The sequence below is a fragment of the Octodon degus genome, unplaced genomic scaffold (genome assembly GCF_000260255.1).
Source record: "Octodon degus isolate 3935 unplaced genomic scaffold, OctDeg1.0 scaffold00223, whole genome shotgun sequence".
NCBI lineage: Eukaryota > Metazoa > Chordata > Mammalia > Rodentia > Octodontidae > Octodon > Octodon degus.
In genome coordinates, this window is record NW_004524799.1 from 403,043 (window position 1) to 419,536 (window position 16,494).

The window sequence follows — 16,494 nt, forward strand, 5'->3', positions numbered from 1 at the left end:
ATTTTTTTTTTTTTTTTTTTGGCGGTACCAGGGATTAAACTCAGAACCTCACACTTGCCGGGCAGGCACTTAATCTGCTGAGCTACCTCCCCCGCCCTCTAAGATATAATTTATGCGTAAAATTTTCTCACAATGACATGGATTAGAAGGAACATAATATAAGGCAGTGAGAAAGGATAAGTAAACATCAAAGAAAGTATTAAACAGACCCAGGATCATATTACAGATGAAAAATAATGAATGTCTAAAATGATCATCTTGAACCAAATTAAATTATGACAAACAAGTATGCCTTATGTGACAAGTCAGAAAAATGAGTATCTGAAAAAATTTGCCAAAAAATTTCATTAAAAGCATCTCAATGGTTCAGAACATAAAAGCAGTTAACTGCAAAATAAATCTGTGAAATTCTGTTGAATGAAACTGAAAAAAAGGGGCTGGAGAGATGGCGCAGTAGAATAAACACTTGCCTGGCAAGTACAAGAGCCTGAGTTCAATTCCCAGTTCCGCCCAAAAAGAAAGAAAAGAAAAGAAAAGAAAAGAAAAGAAAAGAAAAGAAAAGAAAAGAAAAGAAAAGAAAAGAAACTGGAAAAAAAAAAGCATTAATAAAAGCAACTTCAGGTATAGCTGACTATATACTAATTGTATAAAACTAGAATTCAATTTAAAAGCATACTAAAAATGATTCAAAGTATGGTAATTTTATTAAACTATTAACTTTTACTTTCAGACAAAAGGAACATGTTCTAGCATAGATTATTTTTAATCAATAAAGAAAATTTCATACATAATCATTGCAAACTAGAAGCAATAACTAGGCAACCCACACACTTCCTGATGCCAGACTTATTTCATAGTCACTGCATGAAGCTTCACATTCTGCTACCCTAACAATAGTATGGTGCTACCTCAAATACAAATGGAGTTGCGATAGTTCATTTACTTCATTATTGATTAGTCATTTTGTCATGCAAAAAAATACAAAGATAACAAGTTGGTAAGATACAGTTTCTGCTACAGAAAAAGAGAAACACAAAGTTTGAACTCTCAAATCTTTAGTTAGGCACAATCCAAGTTAGACTACTTTTACAAGCATGAGGAAGGATGAAAAAAATCCCTGCCAAGAAAAGATACCTTTCCAAACAACTTGTACTGTACATTACTAATCAGTAATCAAATATTTTTAAAGCAAACATCATAGTACCATTCTCTTAAACATACTTCGCTAATTTTAAATGGAAAATGAAATTATATAAATAATTAATGTGATTATATGGCCAACTCACTCAAAATTAAATATTCCTATATAAAAAAGAGCATGAAAAAAACTTAAACCAACATAGGATAATTTCAAAGGAAATCATAAAATTAAAATCTCTGTACTACGAAGGTATGCAATAGGTAATCTAATCTCAAAGTTCTCACTACAGATTCAGGACATTTGGATCCAGATAATCCTTTGTTCTAAAGAACTATCCCATGCATTATAGCATGTTCAGCAGCATCCCTGGACTCTGCCTACCAGATGCCAGTAGTACCTCCCTAACAGCTCCCTCACTGGTAGCCACTGATCTAATACAATCCTACTATATACTATAGCTTAAAGGAAAACTGAAGCCTCATAATTTAAATGTATCCATAATTTCATTGTACTATGACACTTCGGGTAGAATTGTTACTTAAGATATGCTATTAATCAAATGTCTATTTACTGTATATACTATTAATCAAAAGTATAAATAATAAGGTTCTACTGGCTACCGAGGAACTATTGGACAGTTAAGAGATTCCTTGTTCTCTTAAGTATATGTAAAGAGAAAAACAGTAGAAATCACAATGAAAGGCATTTGAATGCTTTGTCGAAAAATATTTGATAAAACTTTTTAATACCTAGCAATAATTATGGTCAAATAGTCATTTAAGCAAAATTAGAAACATGCTGCAAGACCAGATTATGAGAAAAATCATCACATTAAAATGCTTTCTTTTACTATTAACTTCTAAGAATCTTTATTACAATGTACTGCATTTAAATGAGAAAATACATTGTTCAGAATATTAATGTCAACTATCTTAAGAGGAAGTATCATATTATGTAGTCCAGGCTGGCTTTAAACTTGCAATCCTTCTGTCTCAGTTTCACAAGTGCTGGGATTATAAAGATGTATCTCCTAGCTGCCATAGATAAAACCAAATACAAATATCTGCTAAATCTCACCTTCCAAGGAAATACCAGGACTGGCCAGAATTTGGATCTGCTTCCAATGACTTTTGGAGATACTGAATAGCATAACTTTCCTTGGTAGCCTTATCTCCTAGGAGATCCACAGTGTGATGCATCCAACCTATAGTAAAGAATTTCAAAATATTTATATACTTTACTTAATTGTTCTTCTATTTTTAGAACACTAAATAGAAAACAAATAAAAATACTCTTTTCAGTCAACTTACTGATTTGGTTTGAGTACACACTCCAAAATTTTAGAATTGCCAAATTTGGCAATAAAAAAAGTCTGATTCTCACAAGAAGGTAATGTCAAGCAATGCACAACTTCTATTCACGACAAATTGAAACATTTTAAATACCAACAGTAGATTATAAGTCATATATACCCTAATAATAGTGTACCTTTTCAGTATAAGATTTCAAGTACAACCATAAGTACAAACTATTAAACAAATATGTTCATTATAAAATTATAACATGGTTCTATTAGTTATAAGTAGTCATTTACTAATATTGATATTTTTAAAAACTTGAAGTTATGAACAGGAATATAAAATATTAAGTCTTATTCCATGTAAAAATTAATGTACATTTTAAGACTTTCCAGGACACTGTATTAACCCAGTATGTTATCCCTAAGAAACAATGACTGTTCAGATTAAAACTCATCTGTTCATGGGGATACAGCTCAGTGGTATAAGCACCGGCCTGGCAAACTCAAGGTCCTGAGTTCGATCTGTTCTTTCCATATTGCTACTGTCATTACTAGGAGAAAAAGATCTAGAGTAACAGGCTCCAAAAGAAACTGTTTCACTAACAGCCACAAACAAGTTGGAAAGAGTTACGCAGATATAAATTAGACTCAATTAGAAATATTCTATTCAAAACCATGAATAGTTCACTTTTCTATTCTGAAATTCAATAAATCATTGCCAAAAAAAGACAGGTGTTTTATGATTCACAAATAGCTCAAACCAAAATCATTCCAATGTATTTCTTAAATTTTAAAAGTATATGCATTTTTGCTGTTGACATATTGTTTAGTGAAGCTGAAATACATTCAAAACTGAACAATTATAAACAGCATAGATAACAAAAAGTTCTTATGAGTAAAGTATTTTATTTGCTTTTATTTTTGTTTTGCAGTACCAGGGATTGAACTCAGGACCTTGCGCTTGCGAGACAAGCACTTATTCTACTGAGCTATCTCCCCAGCCCTGAGTAAATATTTTAAAGGTATCTCATTTAGTCTTTTTACTTCAGAATCAAAACCATTCTTACTGTACTAAAATCTTGTTTTAAAGATACAAATTCACATGACTCAAATACCACATTATTCATTAAAAATTAGTATTTTGATCTTCTGTAGTTCTTTTTTAGGGCGGAGAGACAAGGCTCTCTCCGTACAACCCAGGCAGGAGACAAAGTTGCTGTACAGCCCTGGCTGTTCTCAAACTGTGATCCTCCTGCCTGTGTGCTCCTGAATGCTGGAATTATAGTTACATATCAGCTACCTTCTCATCTATAAGTCTGAAGAATACAGACAATACAAGTAAACTTCCAATGAATAAAATTTAAAACTAAAACCAAAGGTTTTATATGAAGGTATTGTGTTCATTTTGTAGAGTTAATAATATGAAATTAATAAATCTAAACTTAAATTGCTTTTAAATTATATAAAAGATTTTTTATGAAAACATGCACATAAAAGGTCAGTTAAAAATACATGATTTGTACAGTGTTTCTACCCTGATCTTAAAAAAAGAAAGAAAAGCAACTGAGAAGATAATTAAAATACAATACAGAAAAAAAAAATCCCACTTCAATAATTAGGCAACAAAATTAAATATTAAAGGGACCAATCAGATAGCTCAACAGACTAAAGCACCTGCTTAGGCAGGCACAGGGATTGAGATTTGATCTCCAGCGTGCCATGCCACCCCTGCCCCTGGAGTACGTGGAGACAGCAAATGAGACTGGACATGGTGGCGTGCCTGTAATTCCAGTGCTTGGGAGGCTAAAATCAGGAGGATCACTATGAGGCTGATCTGTGTAGTGAGACCCTGTAGACCCTGTACTAAATACATTAAAAATAAATAAATAAATATTAAGGAGCTCCTCTTGTACCTTCCTGGTGATCGTATACATAACATCCAAATGGCCAGATTACCTCAAGCTCAATATGAAAATATAACCGCATGCTTATACAATCTGTCATATTAAATAACCAACAGCTTTTAGATAAAATGTTTTAGTTCCACAGTTTAACAGGATGCTGTGCTTCGATCCCCACATCCTCAAGCCAAAGCAGACCTGCCCAAAAGGCAGCCTGAACCCGCCACAAAAAAAAAAAAAAAAAAAAAAAAAAAAACTTCACAGTTTATAAATGAGCATTGATAAAAGTATAGAAGCAACCTCACAAACCACTAAGTGACTTTAGGCAAATCACTGAACTTTACTAAGTACATACATGGCATGTATTATGAGTTAAATACTAGAAATAATTTTGAAATATTAAAAGGATCATCTGCATTAAAAGTCTTACTGAGATAGATTGGAAGATGGGCAATGCTTATTAGCAGGGCAGGAACAATGCTGGGTTCAAATTAATTTTATCAAATGTGTGCAAAGGAAGGAAAAGGAATACACAAGGTACCCATTTGTTACTCCTTACATGTATTTAAAAAAGGACATATAGAGAAACATGCACAATAAGATAAATATATGCTAGTACATACCTAGTTGTTGTAAGACAGTTGCTTTTACTTGTGCAGAAAGATTTTCTATCTGCAAAAGTTGTTCATAAGCTTCCTTTGCAGAATGATACTTTCTCTAAAGAGCAAAGAAATTTATCAAAAAATGAAATTATAATAGCCTTTAAAGAACTCTGTCATATATTAAGAATTACACAATGTTAATATTGCTTTAGCATATTTTAAAGACCAGCTGAAAGGAAGAAAGTGCTGACTTCCATCAATGAATGTTTCTTTAACACGTAAACGGCTTTGAGCAGGCTACGTTCCAGAATAACTACTACCAGTGAAATTAACCTGCACTATGGCAAAGCATTAAAGTATCACCTTGTAGGAATTTGCCAACTGTCAATAACTAAGATAAGTTCAACTTCATTAATAAGATAAATAACTTCAACTTTATTTAGTAATATTAATAAAACTAGAAAAATAGTCTACCTCTAATTGCATAATCCGTTTGCCTAGAAAATTTCCAAGTAAATCAATAAAACAACTGAGCACCTGTCAAAAAGCTTAAAATAAATAAATAAATAAATAAATAAAGTGAAAAAAAAAATAGTTGAAATCTAAGTTTAAAGACACTTTCTCAAAACAAGTTTGCCATTTACAAAATAGCTTATAAGGGGCCAGGGAGATGGCTCAGTAAAATAAGCACATGCCTGGCAAGGACAAGCGCCTGAGTTCAATCCCCGGTTCCGCAAAAAAAAAAGCTTATAAAAATATTTACATATTTACAATACAATGACTTTAAATACATCGAAACTCCCATAGTTATTACTCTAACAATGTTCGTAATATTGAAGGTTCCATAGGCAAATCTCCAAATGAAATCATTTACCCCTTGGTCTCTCAAAAGCACTAACATGACTGAAAGCCATTAATGTTAGTCATAAAGCTTAAAGATAACCCAAAACAAAAGGAAAAGGCCAAAAAAAAGCAAACTTACAAATACTACCTTTAGGGGCCGGGGAGATTGGTCAATAGAATAAGCGCTTTCCTGGCAAGCGCGAGGGCCCTAGTTCAATCCCCGGTTCCGCAAAAATAAATAAATAAATAAATAAACAAACAAACAAACAAATACTACTTTTATAATTAGCAAAATAATGGATTGAAATGTTTTTATTAATATTACTACTACTCTGTAACTGCCTGAGAAAACAAGTCTTTTTCCAAAAGAATAGGTACAAATATAAAAGTAGATGTCTGAACCCAGGTAAATCAAATATGATTAAAAATCATAAGAAAAATTGATATAAAAGAAGTAGTAATATTTCTTACTATACAGTTGTTCTAAGGATCAAGAAAAGAGATTAGTAAATAAATGGGAATTAAGGAGCTATATAATTAGTAAACATTTTAAAGAATTGTCCATTGAAATTATTAGTAAATACATTTTTATTCATCGGCCAAACTAGACTAAGAATGTTAATTCTTAATCTAGACTAAGAATGTTAGTTACTAAAGGACAAGGACCAAGTTATTTCATTCAATTTATTAAACTGACCAAAAAACCCATTAAGATGATGCACGTAACAATGGTTGTGACTGCTGTATAGTGAAGAATACACCCAGCAAACAAAACATTGTGGTATGTACAATAACTATATTTTCCAGAGCAAGAATGTCCTCATGTTTACAGTACAAGCAGGCTAGGCAGAAAATGCAAGCACTACTTCACAAAGCCCTTCTTATACCAATCAAAAATGGCTTTATCCTAAGACAGTGGAGAACTATAGGAAGGTTTTAAATAGCAAGGAAGAACAACTTGTAGAACTATCTCAACAGATGTCAATGTTACCCCCAAACTCTAGTACAGTAATAAAAAAATGTGATACTTTAAAAATTGGCTGCATCATCTTGGGAAACAAAGTTGGATTTCTATCTCCTATCATATTGCAAAAAATGGCAAATGCATCAAAGATCTAAATATAAAAAGTATAAAGCTAAGAGAAGAAGATATAGTACAATAATGCTTTGAGATGGGACTTATTAAATGTGTCCAAAACAGGACAAGTCATAAGAAAGAGTAAAGACATCACTCAAAAAACAGGCAGAAAACTGGCACTGGATCTAAAACTCAACCGATAAATGATGGGGAAAAAAGTGAAGCACACAGCTATAGAAATCAGAAAATAGGAATACAAACAACACACTATCTCTTTTTCTTCAAATTGGCAAACAAAATGGATGTGGTACAGAACACGCATGTCCTGCTGAAAGGGGACTTGTTAATGAAATGAAGCATATGAATATGCTGCAATCCAGCAATCTCAAGATTGAAATATACATGCCAAAGAAAGTAATGTGCAGATGGTACTATCTGTGGTAACTGGTGGTCAACATAGGTCTTTATCACTATGCAAGTGAAGACAAAGCAAGTTGGATGCTTACAATACAAATTAAGCAGTAGCAGTTTATTGCTCACAGTGCTAAGTAAAAGCTTTACTTCTGATAATGCTGAAGTAACATCCCAGGCAATTTTAAAATCTAGATTAAATATAAACATCAATGATAAAAAAAAAAACAATGATCAAAAAGCACCAGAGAAAGATCAAAGTTAGACTTAAAACCAGAGAAAAAGTACTTAAAGAAAGGAAGTGGTCCTGAGATAGTAACCCCCTTTTCATGGATCTTTACCTACTGTTAGATCAGAAATGGTATTTGGCTGGCTGGAACACAAATAAAAGAAAGTAGTATTACTAGCCTAAAGAGGGATACAACAGACTTGGAGGCTACCAGGAAAACTGGAAGTAGACACAGAAATTCTGGAAAGGAGAAGAGAAGTACCAATTTTACATGTAAACACTGCCCAAATCTCTCATTGACTGCAACACAAATGTCAAGTAGCCTAAAACAAGTAAAGAGAGACTTCAGCTACCTGCCACATAAGTGATGAACTTTAGAGTATAAACTGAGCCAGGTAAACAAAACAAAAATACCAATCTTCAGAAAAAAATTAACATAATGAGTTTCTACAGTATATAATTCCCAATATTAAGAGGAAATTACAAGACTTATGAGAAAAACTTCAGTCATATTCGAAAGAAAAGCAGGCTAAGAAAAACCAAACGTGAAATGACTGAGACACTGAAATTTGGAGACTGTAAAGCAGACTCATTAACAGTGTTTGCAGACCAAAATTTTTAAAAAAGCAATCCGAATGAATAAATGAACAGTAAATCATGCTACAAAAAGAAAATCTGAAAGAGAAAATGAAATTCTAGAATTTGAAAATACTAATTTAACACTAGGTAAATTGAACAGCAGATTGTTAAAAAAAAAAAAAAAAAAACGTAAGTTTGAAAACAGATTTACAATGTAGCCAGATTAAAGAAATGTAAACAATACAAACCAAAACCTCCACGCTGAAGTAAAAATAAGATGCATGCAAGATGTTTAAATCACTAGCAGTTTATGACTCATGTAACTGGAGTCCAAGATTTAAAAAAAAAAATAAAATAAATAAATAAATAAAATAAAAAAGTTTTCACAATGTAATGACCGAGAATTTTCCCAATCTGATGAAAGGCATCAACCCCAGATACAAATTACTAAAATTACCCAAAGATCGTATAATCAAATTCTTCAAAAACAAATATAGGGGCTGGAGAGATGGCTCAGTGGTCTAAAGCACCTACTTGAAACAAGCTTGACAAAGCACAGGGACCGCGGTTCGATCCCCCAGCACCACATGCCAGCCAGCCCCGCCCCCTGGTGGGCTGAGCTGGCCACACACACACACACACACACACACACACACACACACACACACACACACACACACAATAAATAAATGTTAAAAAATATATATATATATATAAAGGCTGGATGGACATGGTGGCATATGGTTGCAATCTCAGCACTCTGGGAAACTGAGGCAGGAGAACTGCAAGTTTTAGCCCAGCCTGGGCAACTCATTAAGATGCTATCTTAAAAATAAAGAGGAGGGGGCCGGGGAGATGGCTCAGTAGACTAAGCGCTTCCCTGGCAAACTCAAGGGCCTGAGTTCAATCCCTGGTCCCACCAAAAAACAAATAAATAAATAAAATAAAGAGGAGGTTGTAGCTCAGTGCAAAAGACCTGGGTTCAATCCTCAGCAATGAGAAAAAAAGAAAAAGAAAAACCCATGACTGTAAATCAGGGAAAACAAACAAAAGAAAACCCCCACATATACAAAAGATATAAGTATGACAGCTAATTTGATCCAACTATATCAATAATCAAACTAAATATAAACCAATCTAAAAAAAGAACAAGAAATGCAGAAATGATTTTTAAAAAGGGTTAAAATCACAGTATTTATGAGATGCAATTTACAAGACACAAGTAGGTTAAGAATAAAAAGATGAAAAGATATCAAAGAGTATGCATTAGAAAGCTGAAATAAAAAGACTAAGAGCAGATTAAAGTAGGTTTCAAGACAAAGTATTACCAGACAAAGATTATTTCATAATGATGAAGGGCTAATTAATACATCAGGATGATACAATAACAACTTCAAAATACAAGAATACAGTAACAGAACTTCAAACTACCTGAAAACTGATAGAATCAATATTGAGAATATACTAGAGGTATTTAGGTTTCTAATACTTTTGCAATTACAAACAATGCTGCAATTGATATGCTTTTGCCTATACATTTTCATACTCTTGGAGTGCATTATCTCAAGGTAGTTTCCTAGGTGTAAGACTGTTAGGTCAAAATCTAAGTGTACACACTCTTCCTAAAAGGAAAGTTTTCTGATTTCACCAATTTGTCCCAACAATGTTGCTTCTCAGGCCCAGTATCCAATCCAGTACCCCACACTGTGTCCAGTCAATTATGTCTAACTTTCTTCCAATCTGGGACAGATCCAAAGGTCATTGCCTTTCATTATTTGACACTTACAAAGCATACTGATAAATTATTTTGAAAGATGTCTCTTTGTAATTAGTAAGTTACCCAAGAGTAAGATATCTGTCATTTATATCAATATGAACTAATATATTTTGTTCTGTTCCTTATGTATCACTACTAAAATTATTTAGCTGTCATTAGACTTGGTGATCAGGAATTCCTTGGTTCCCTTTCTTAAAGAACAGTATTTAGACACTAAGACATGAGGAATAATGTTGGGGAAAGTTAACTGTTTCTAAGTCATCTTAGCAAACAGAGCTAGAAAATATATTTATGTATGTATACATACAACATACCATCCTGTATCTATTTCTACCTATCTACTGTATCCATAGTGACCATAAATTAATATTGACATCTGCAATTTAAACCCAGTATCAGAATTCAACATAGCCTCTCTCTGACAGTACCAATCTAGCTGATGTTACTTGCAACATTATTTATTCCTAATATTCAGAATTAGTCATTACAGAATTTCTAATCCATGTCTCTGTAAGTATAGTATAGGATATTTTTATAGTTCTTTTTATCTCTTGTTTTCACTCAGAGTCAAAATTCTTTGACTTAATTCTTTCAGTCTTTGACAAAATTCTTTAAGTTACTTATTTTCATTCCCATCCCCCTTCAGTATAGTTGCACACTTTGTTTATGACATTGTTTTCATTTGTTAGTTTGTATTCTATTTTGGGTTGCCTGACATCCTTATTAACCTTAATTATTCAACTTTGGGAAATATTAAACACTGCAAGGTTCTAAGTGTCAGACCCATTCAAAAATTATACATTTCACAACCCTATGAACCCATTAAACCCATTAACACACTCTTACCCACAACCTATACCTACAAGTAACCAATCACATTTCTTATTTACCTTTAGTGTTTATTCTGTCCAAATGACATCCATACATTTTGGGTTATACATGTATATTTGCTTTCTTTCACAAAGATACACTCTTCTGCACTTTGCTTTTTTTTTTTTTTTTCCACTTAGTATATACTAGAAATTACTCTGCATCAGTTCACACAAACTTCCGCATTCTTTTGTACGGCTTCACAGCATCACATTGCATGAATGTGCCACATTTTATGTAACCGTGCTCCTCTTTATAGGTATTCAGATTTCTAATACTTTTGCAATTACAAGCAATGCTGCAATTGATATGCTTTTGCCTATACATTTTCATACTCTTGGAGTGCATTATCTCAAGGTAGTTTCCTAGGTGTAAGACTGTTAGGTCAAAAGCTAAGTGTATACATTCTTTCTAAATTATTGCCAAATGCTTTTTAGAAATATTGTACCACTATGCATTCCCAAGGTGAGAAATTGTACTTCAGTAGTTTTGATCTGCATTACTATTTTTCATGTTTTTATAGTTTCCTTTTTTCATGAAGTATCTCTGGTTATGCACCCACCCCATTGTTCCATCGGGGTTTCATTTATTCCTCCAGAATTTTCTACACAACGGAGAAATTAGCCCTTTGTCAGTAGTACATGCTACAAACATTTTCTCCCACTATTTTAGATGTCCTCGAAATTTATGGGTTTTGCCACAAGAAATTATTTTTACACTGTATGGGCTGACTAATCATTATTTTTATTGCCTTTAAAATTTGAGCCATAATTAGAAAGTCTTCTATATCAAGTTTGGTGAGATTTCACATTTTTCTCTAGTACCTATATGGTATCTTTTTTTTTTTTTCTTTTTTTGTAACATTGTTAGCTTGATTAATTTGCAGTTTATTCCTGTGAATGGTTTGAGTTGTAGAACTTTCTTTTTAAATAATTTTATTGAGAAACAAATAGCAATGAGACAGTTACAAAACCAATTAGTAGGTCAGTTTCAATAATTAATATATTGTATGTTGTTTTCTTAGTGGTTATTCACAGTATATGATGTAGACATGATATCCTGTCCACAAACACTATTAGAACAAATCTTTCTATTCATTGAATTAAGAGAAAGTAGCTGTATATTTATCCTAACTATTTTAAACATACAGATACAAAATGGTCATTCATTTGTATCCCCGTTTTTTGTTTAGTTTTGTCAGAGAAGAGTATTCCATGGTCATTTAAATATTGTAGGCATTTGAATTCAGCAAAATATTCCAATATAGTCCAGTAGTCCGTAATAGGAATGGGTTTTCTGCATGACTGGCAATGTCAGAAGTTGTTGACTTGAGTCTGTTACAGCTCAGCGTATTAATATGGCTTTACTTTCTTTATTTCATTTTTATACTTTCCTGCTTGATGGTTAAGACCAAGATAAAGCAAGACCTATGTAACAAGAAATGTAACTTCTATATCTGACAAGGTCAGTCGAATTCTCTAAGGATTTATCCAGAAACCCTGCATCACAGTTTGTAGATCCTTTGTCAGTGTCAGCCATGTGGATGAGTCACGGCCATTCCTTGACCAATTTGCACTCTGAGAAAGCCTGGCAGAATGTTTTCTCTCCATGTGACTCTCCTTAGGCACACCCTACATCATCTATCACTTTCTTTTGTGGCCCCATAATCTCCTTGATCAAAAATTTGGGACACAACTGAGTTACATGATGTTACAGTATAGGTTCTCCTATGTCCTAAGTCCTCACTGACCTCGAAAAAGGCAAGGGCCTAAATGTTGGCTGTCCTTGAAGTCCTTCATTTTCTCTAATTTTTGGTCTGCAAAGTAAGGCTGTTAACCCTCCAGAAGAGAAGATTATTATTATTATCCTAAAACATAGGTAGTTGAGCTTAACCTCACTATCTGTCTGAATATCAAACATCTTAGACATAACATGGAACAGGTATGAGAATATGTTAAACTTTAAGCCCCTACAGAATACCAAGAAAAAATAAATAACTAAATAAATATTTTAAAAAATAGGAATAAAGGGGCTAGGGAGATGGCTCAGTAGAATAAGCCCTTCCCTCGCAAGTGCAAGGGGCTGAGTTCAATCCCTGGTTCCCCCCAAAAGAAAAGGAATAAACAATTACATTTTTTACACAGAAATTTAGAAATCTAACCATATACAGCGTTGCAGCAGGACAGTCCTATGACTTTTTTTGTTGTCTCTTGTTTTCATTTATTACCCTTTTTTAAAAAATAAACATTTACTTCAGTGAGTTGTAGATCTAACTTTATTCAAATTGTTGACTAATGACCTCAGAACTATTAATACACTCACCTCAGTCCCAAGAAATTAAGCTATCATATGCTCAATTTCTACATCCCACTGATCCCACATGCCACTTCCACACTGGTTTTATTTTTACAATGCTGGCGATGAAGCCCAGAGCTTTGTGCATGCTATGAAAACGCTCTATCACCAAGCTAGATTAGATTCCCCCACCCTATGCACTTTTAATTGCATGTTTTCTTACATATTTTAATGTCTAAGAGCCTCATTACTACACACAGAATTTCCACTTAGTCTTATCTTTGCTTTCTAGCACATTTATTTACTACAACTTAGCTAACTCCTTTTTGGTATTTTATATTGATTTTTTTGTGATACTTACAAATTAACTTGGGGTGAACAAACATTTGTACTAAAGAGTTATAGTGGCTCTTTTAAGTTTATTTCTACAATCTAATCTACATTGCTGATACTTCAATGATTTTGTCCCCTAATTTATGTTTTCATTGATTACTGTCTTTGATGGACATTGATTTCTGTATTAGAACTAATTTATACTTTTAACTGACTTATCTAACTATTGGTTAATACCTACAGATCATTTAGGTACAAAGTACAATAATGAGTAAATGGGCTTTGGCTTTGCTCTTGATTCTAGTGAAGATGTCTCTAGTGCTTTCCCTCAAGTAACACCAAAGTAACACCCAATTCTTATATGTGAGAGCAATTTCATTAAGAATTCAAAGACTTTTTCATAATTTATACTGATAATAATTTGATTTTATCTTTAGTCTAATTCATGACAGCAATAATTTCCTAATATTCAGTCAGCTTTGCATTTCTGGAATCATAGGCATTGATCTGAGTATAGTCATTTTTAGATGCAGCATTCTGTTTAATATTTCAGTACTTTTAGCCAGGTGTGATGGCACACACCTATAATCCCAGCACTTAGGAGGCTGAGATAGGAGGATTCTGAGAGTTCAAGGCCAACCTGGACAATACAGTAAGAACCTGTCTCATACACACATACACGAATGCATCTATGCACTCATTCATCAATTAAGTATTTATATCAATGTTCATCAGCGATATTCATTTGCATTTTGATTATACTGCCTTTAATCAGGGTTGAGAATCAATGTAATGCTTGCTTCAAAAAGGAATAAGGAAAAACAATATGATGGCTCTGAAAAAAAATTAAATGTAGAACACAATCGAGTATTTCTCTTTCTGGGGATATACCAAAAAGAACTGAAAATAGTGATCTCAACATATTCACACATCTTCTGATATAGAAGACTTTCTAATTATGGTTCAAAGTTCAGAGACAGTAAAAATAATGATCAGTCTGTACATTATAAAAATAATTCTTATACTAAAAGAAATTAATGCCCACACCCAAATGGTAAATTTCAAGTAGTGTTATTCATAAGTGTCAACATATGGAAATAACTCAATTGTCCATTAACAGATGAATAAACAAAATGTGGTGTATACATATAATAGAAAAGTATTCAGACTTAAGTGAAATTCTGACACAAGATAGATGTTCAAACCTTACAAACATGCACAGTGAAGTAAGCCAGATGCAAAAGGACAAACACATGATTTCACCTATGAGATGCCTAGAGTAGTCAAGCTCAGAGATGAAAAGTACAACAGTATTTACCAAGAGTTAGGTAAAGAGTCTAATAAGGAGTTACTGTAATAGGTAGAGTTTCACTGTGGAATGAAGGAAAAGTTCTAAAGATGGACATTGGTAATGGTTGGACAACACTGCGAATGTACTTAAGGCCACTGAATTATACACTTAAAAATGGCTTAAATGGTAAATTTCATGTTCCTGTATTTTAACAGATTTTAAAGCACTATGGCCTATTTTATAATTAGGATTTTTCATTTGCATTATATTTTAAAATATTATATAGACATCAAGTGCAGAAAGGACTATTACTATAATCAAATACATTATGTCTCTCAAAGTCTAATATAATAACAAGCCCTATGACAAACAATAAAAGGGGATAGGGATAGCAAGTTATCTTTCATGTTCAATGAGCTGAAAAAAGTTTACAGAGCACTGGAATTATGTGGTGTTAAAAGGCCTGCTAAAATGCCCCTGAAAAAACATCTGGGCATAGTACTTTCTGTATGATGTAATTTTATTTCTTTAGTGAAAATTATATTTTTACAACGTTTCTCATTCTAATGAAGTCAATTTTGCTGACCTGTTATTTTCTTGGGAAATCATCCCTTTGATTTAGGTTCTTAAATTCACTTACATAGAGATCTGAAAGGTAGTGTCTTATGATTTAATTTCTTTTTCTTTTTAATTTCTTCTGTTTCCATGGTTATGTTATTTTGTATATGTGTGTTTTCTCTCCCTTTAATGCCCTACATCAAGTTAGATACTGGCTTATCTATTGTGTTGGCTTTTTCAGAATACCAAAATTCTACCCTGCAAAGTCTACAGATTTTTTTTTCTCCTGTGCACAATACCATTCATTAAAAACTTAATATTTCTTCCCGTATTATCAGTTTTCTTGACAGCGATTTTATTTATATCGTTAACCCATTTCCTTATGTTGAATTATCCTTCAATTATGAAATAAATCTTAGGGCCAGCCAAACAGCTCAGCAGATTAAAGCGCCTGCAAGCAGGTGCAGGGGCCGGGGGTTCGATTCCACAGTCTGTCATGCCGGCCCCACGGAGCGCGTTGAGATAGCAATTGAGACTGGGTGTGGTAGCGCGTACCAGTAATCCCAGCTCTTGGGAGGCTGTAAACAGGTGGATCACTATGAGTCTGATCTAGTAGTGAGACCCTGAGCATCCTGTAAACCCTTCCCAATAAATAAATAAATAAATCTTGTTGCATTCATGACATATTGTAAAGCTGGATTTTTCTTTGAATTTTTATAGATTTTCATAAGATACATACAAGCTATGTGTAGGTAATTAAAGCTTGGTAGAAGAAAATGTTAGAAATGAAAGTAACAATTTTTATAAAGTGTTATTCATAGTAGCATTATTTGTAACTATTTTTGAAGGGAGATATCTATGCAAAAAGATATGCGAAGAGATATAAAATGTAGTATTATTTTAAAAAAAAAGAGAGAGAGAGAGTCAAGTACGATGTTTCTGTAGCTATGGGGCCAGGGAGATGACTCAGTATCATAAGCACTTCCCTGGCAAGCACAAGAGCCTGAGTTCAGTCCCTCGTTCCGCAAAAAAAAAAAAAAAAAAAAAGTAGTATTATGAGCACTGACAGAATTTGCTAACACATAATACTAAGTAAAAAATTACAATGATGTCAAAAAAAACATATTTCTCTCATTTAAAAAAAGAATAAACTTATGTAAATACATGTGTAGATGTTGATCTATGTGCACTGATATTTTGTGTATGAATTTGCATATACTCATTATGCACATGCATGCACTTGAGTTTTACACTGAGTTTTGAAAATCACTGGTAACACTAGTGGC

At 33.0% G+C, this 16,494-nt stretch overlaps 1 protein-coding gene across 6 annotated transcripts in view; it reads right to left on the minus strand.

The window, feature by feature from the left end:
* Kdm6a (lysine demethylase 6A) overlaps positions 1-16,494 on the minus strand; it is a 201,491-nt gene that overhangs the window by 54,950 nt on the left and 130,047 nt on the right. For all 6 annotated transcript variants that reach the window (XM_004645303.3, XM_004645306.3, XM_004645307.3 and 3 more), the window contains 2 exons: positions 4,966-5,059; positions 2,219-2,345 (listed from right to left, as the gene is read on the minus strand). In XM_004645303.3, the coding sequence (XP_004645360.1) occupies positions 2,219-2,345; positions 4,966-5,059 (221 nt within the window). The remainder of the gene's footprint in view (positions 1-2,218; positions 2,346-4,965; positions 5,060-16,494) is intronic.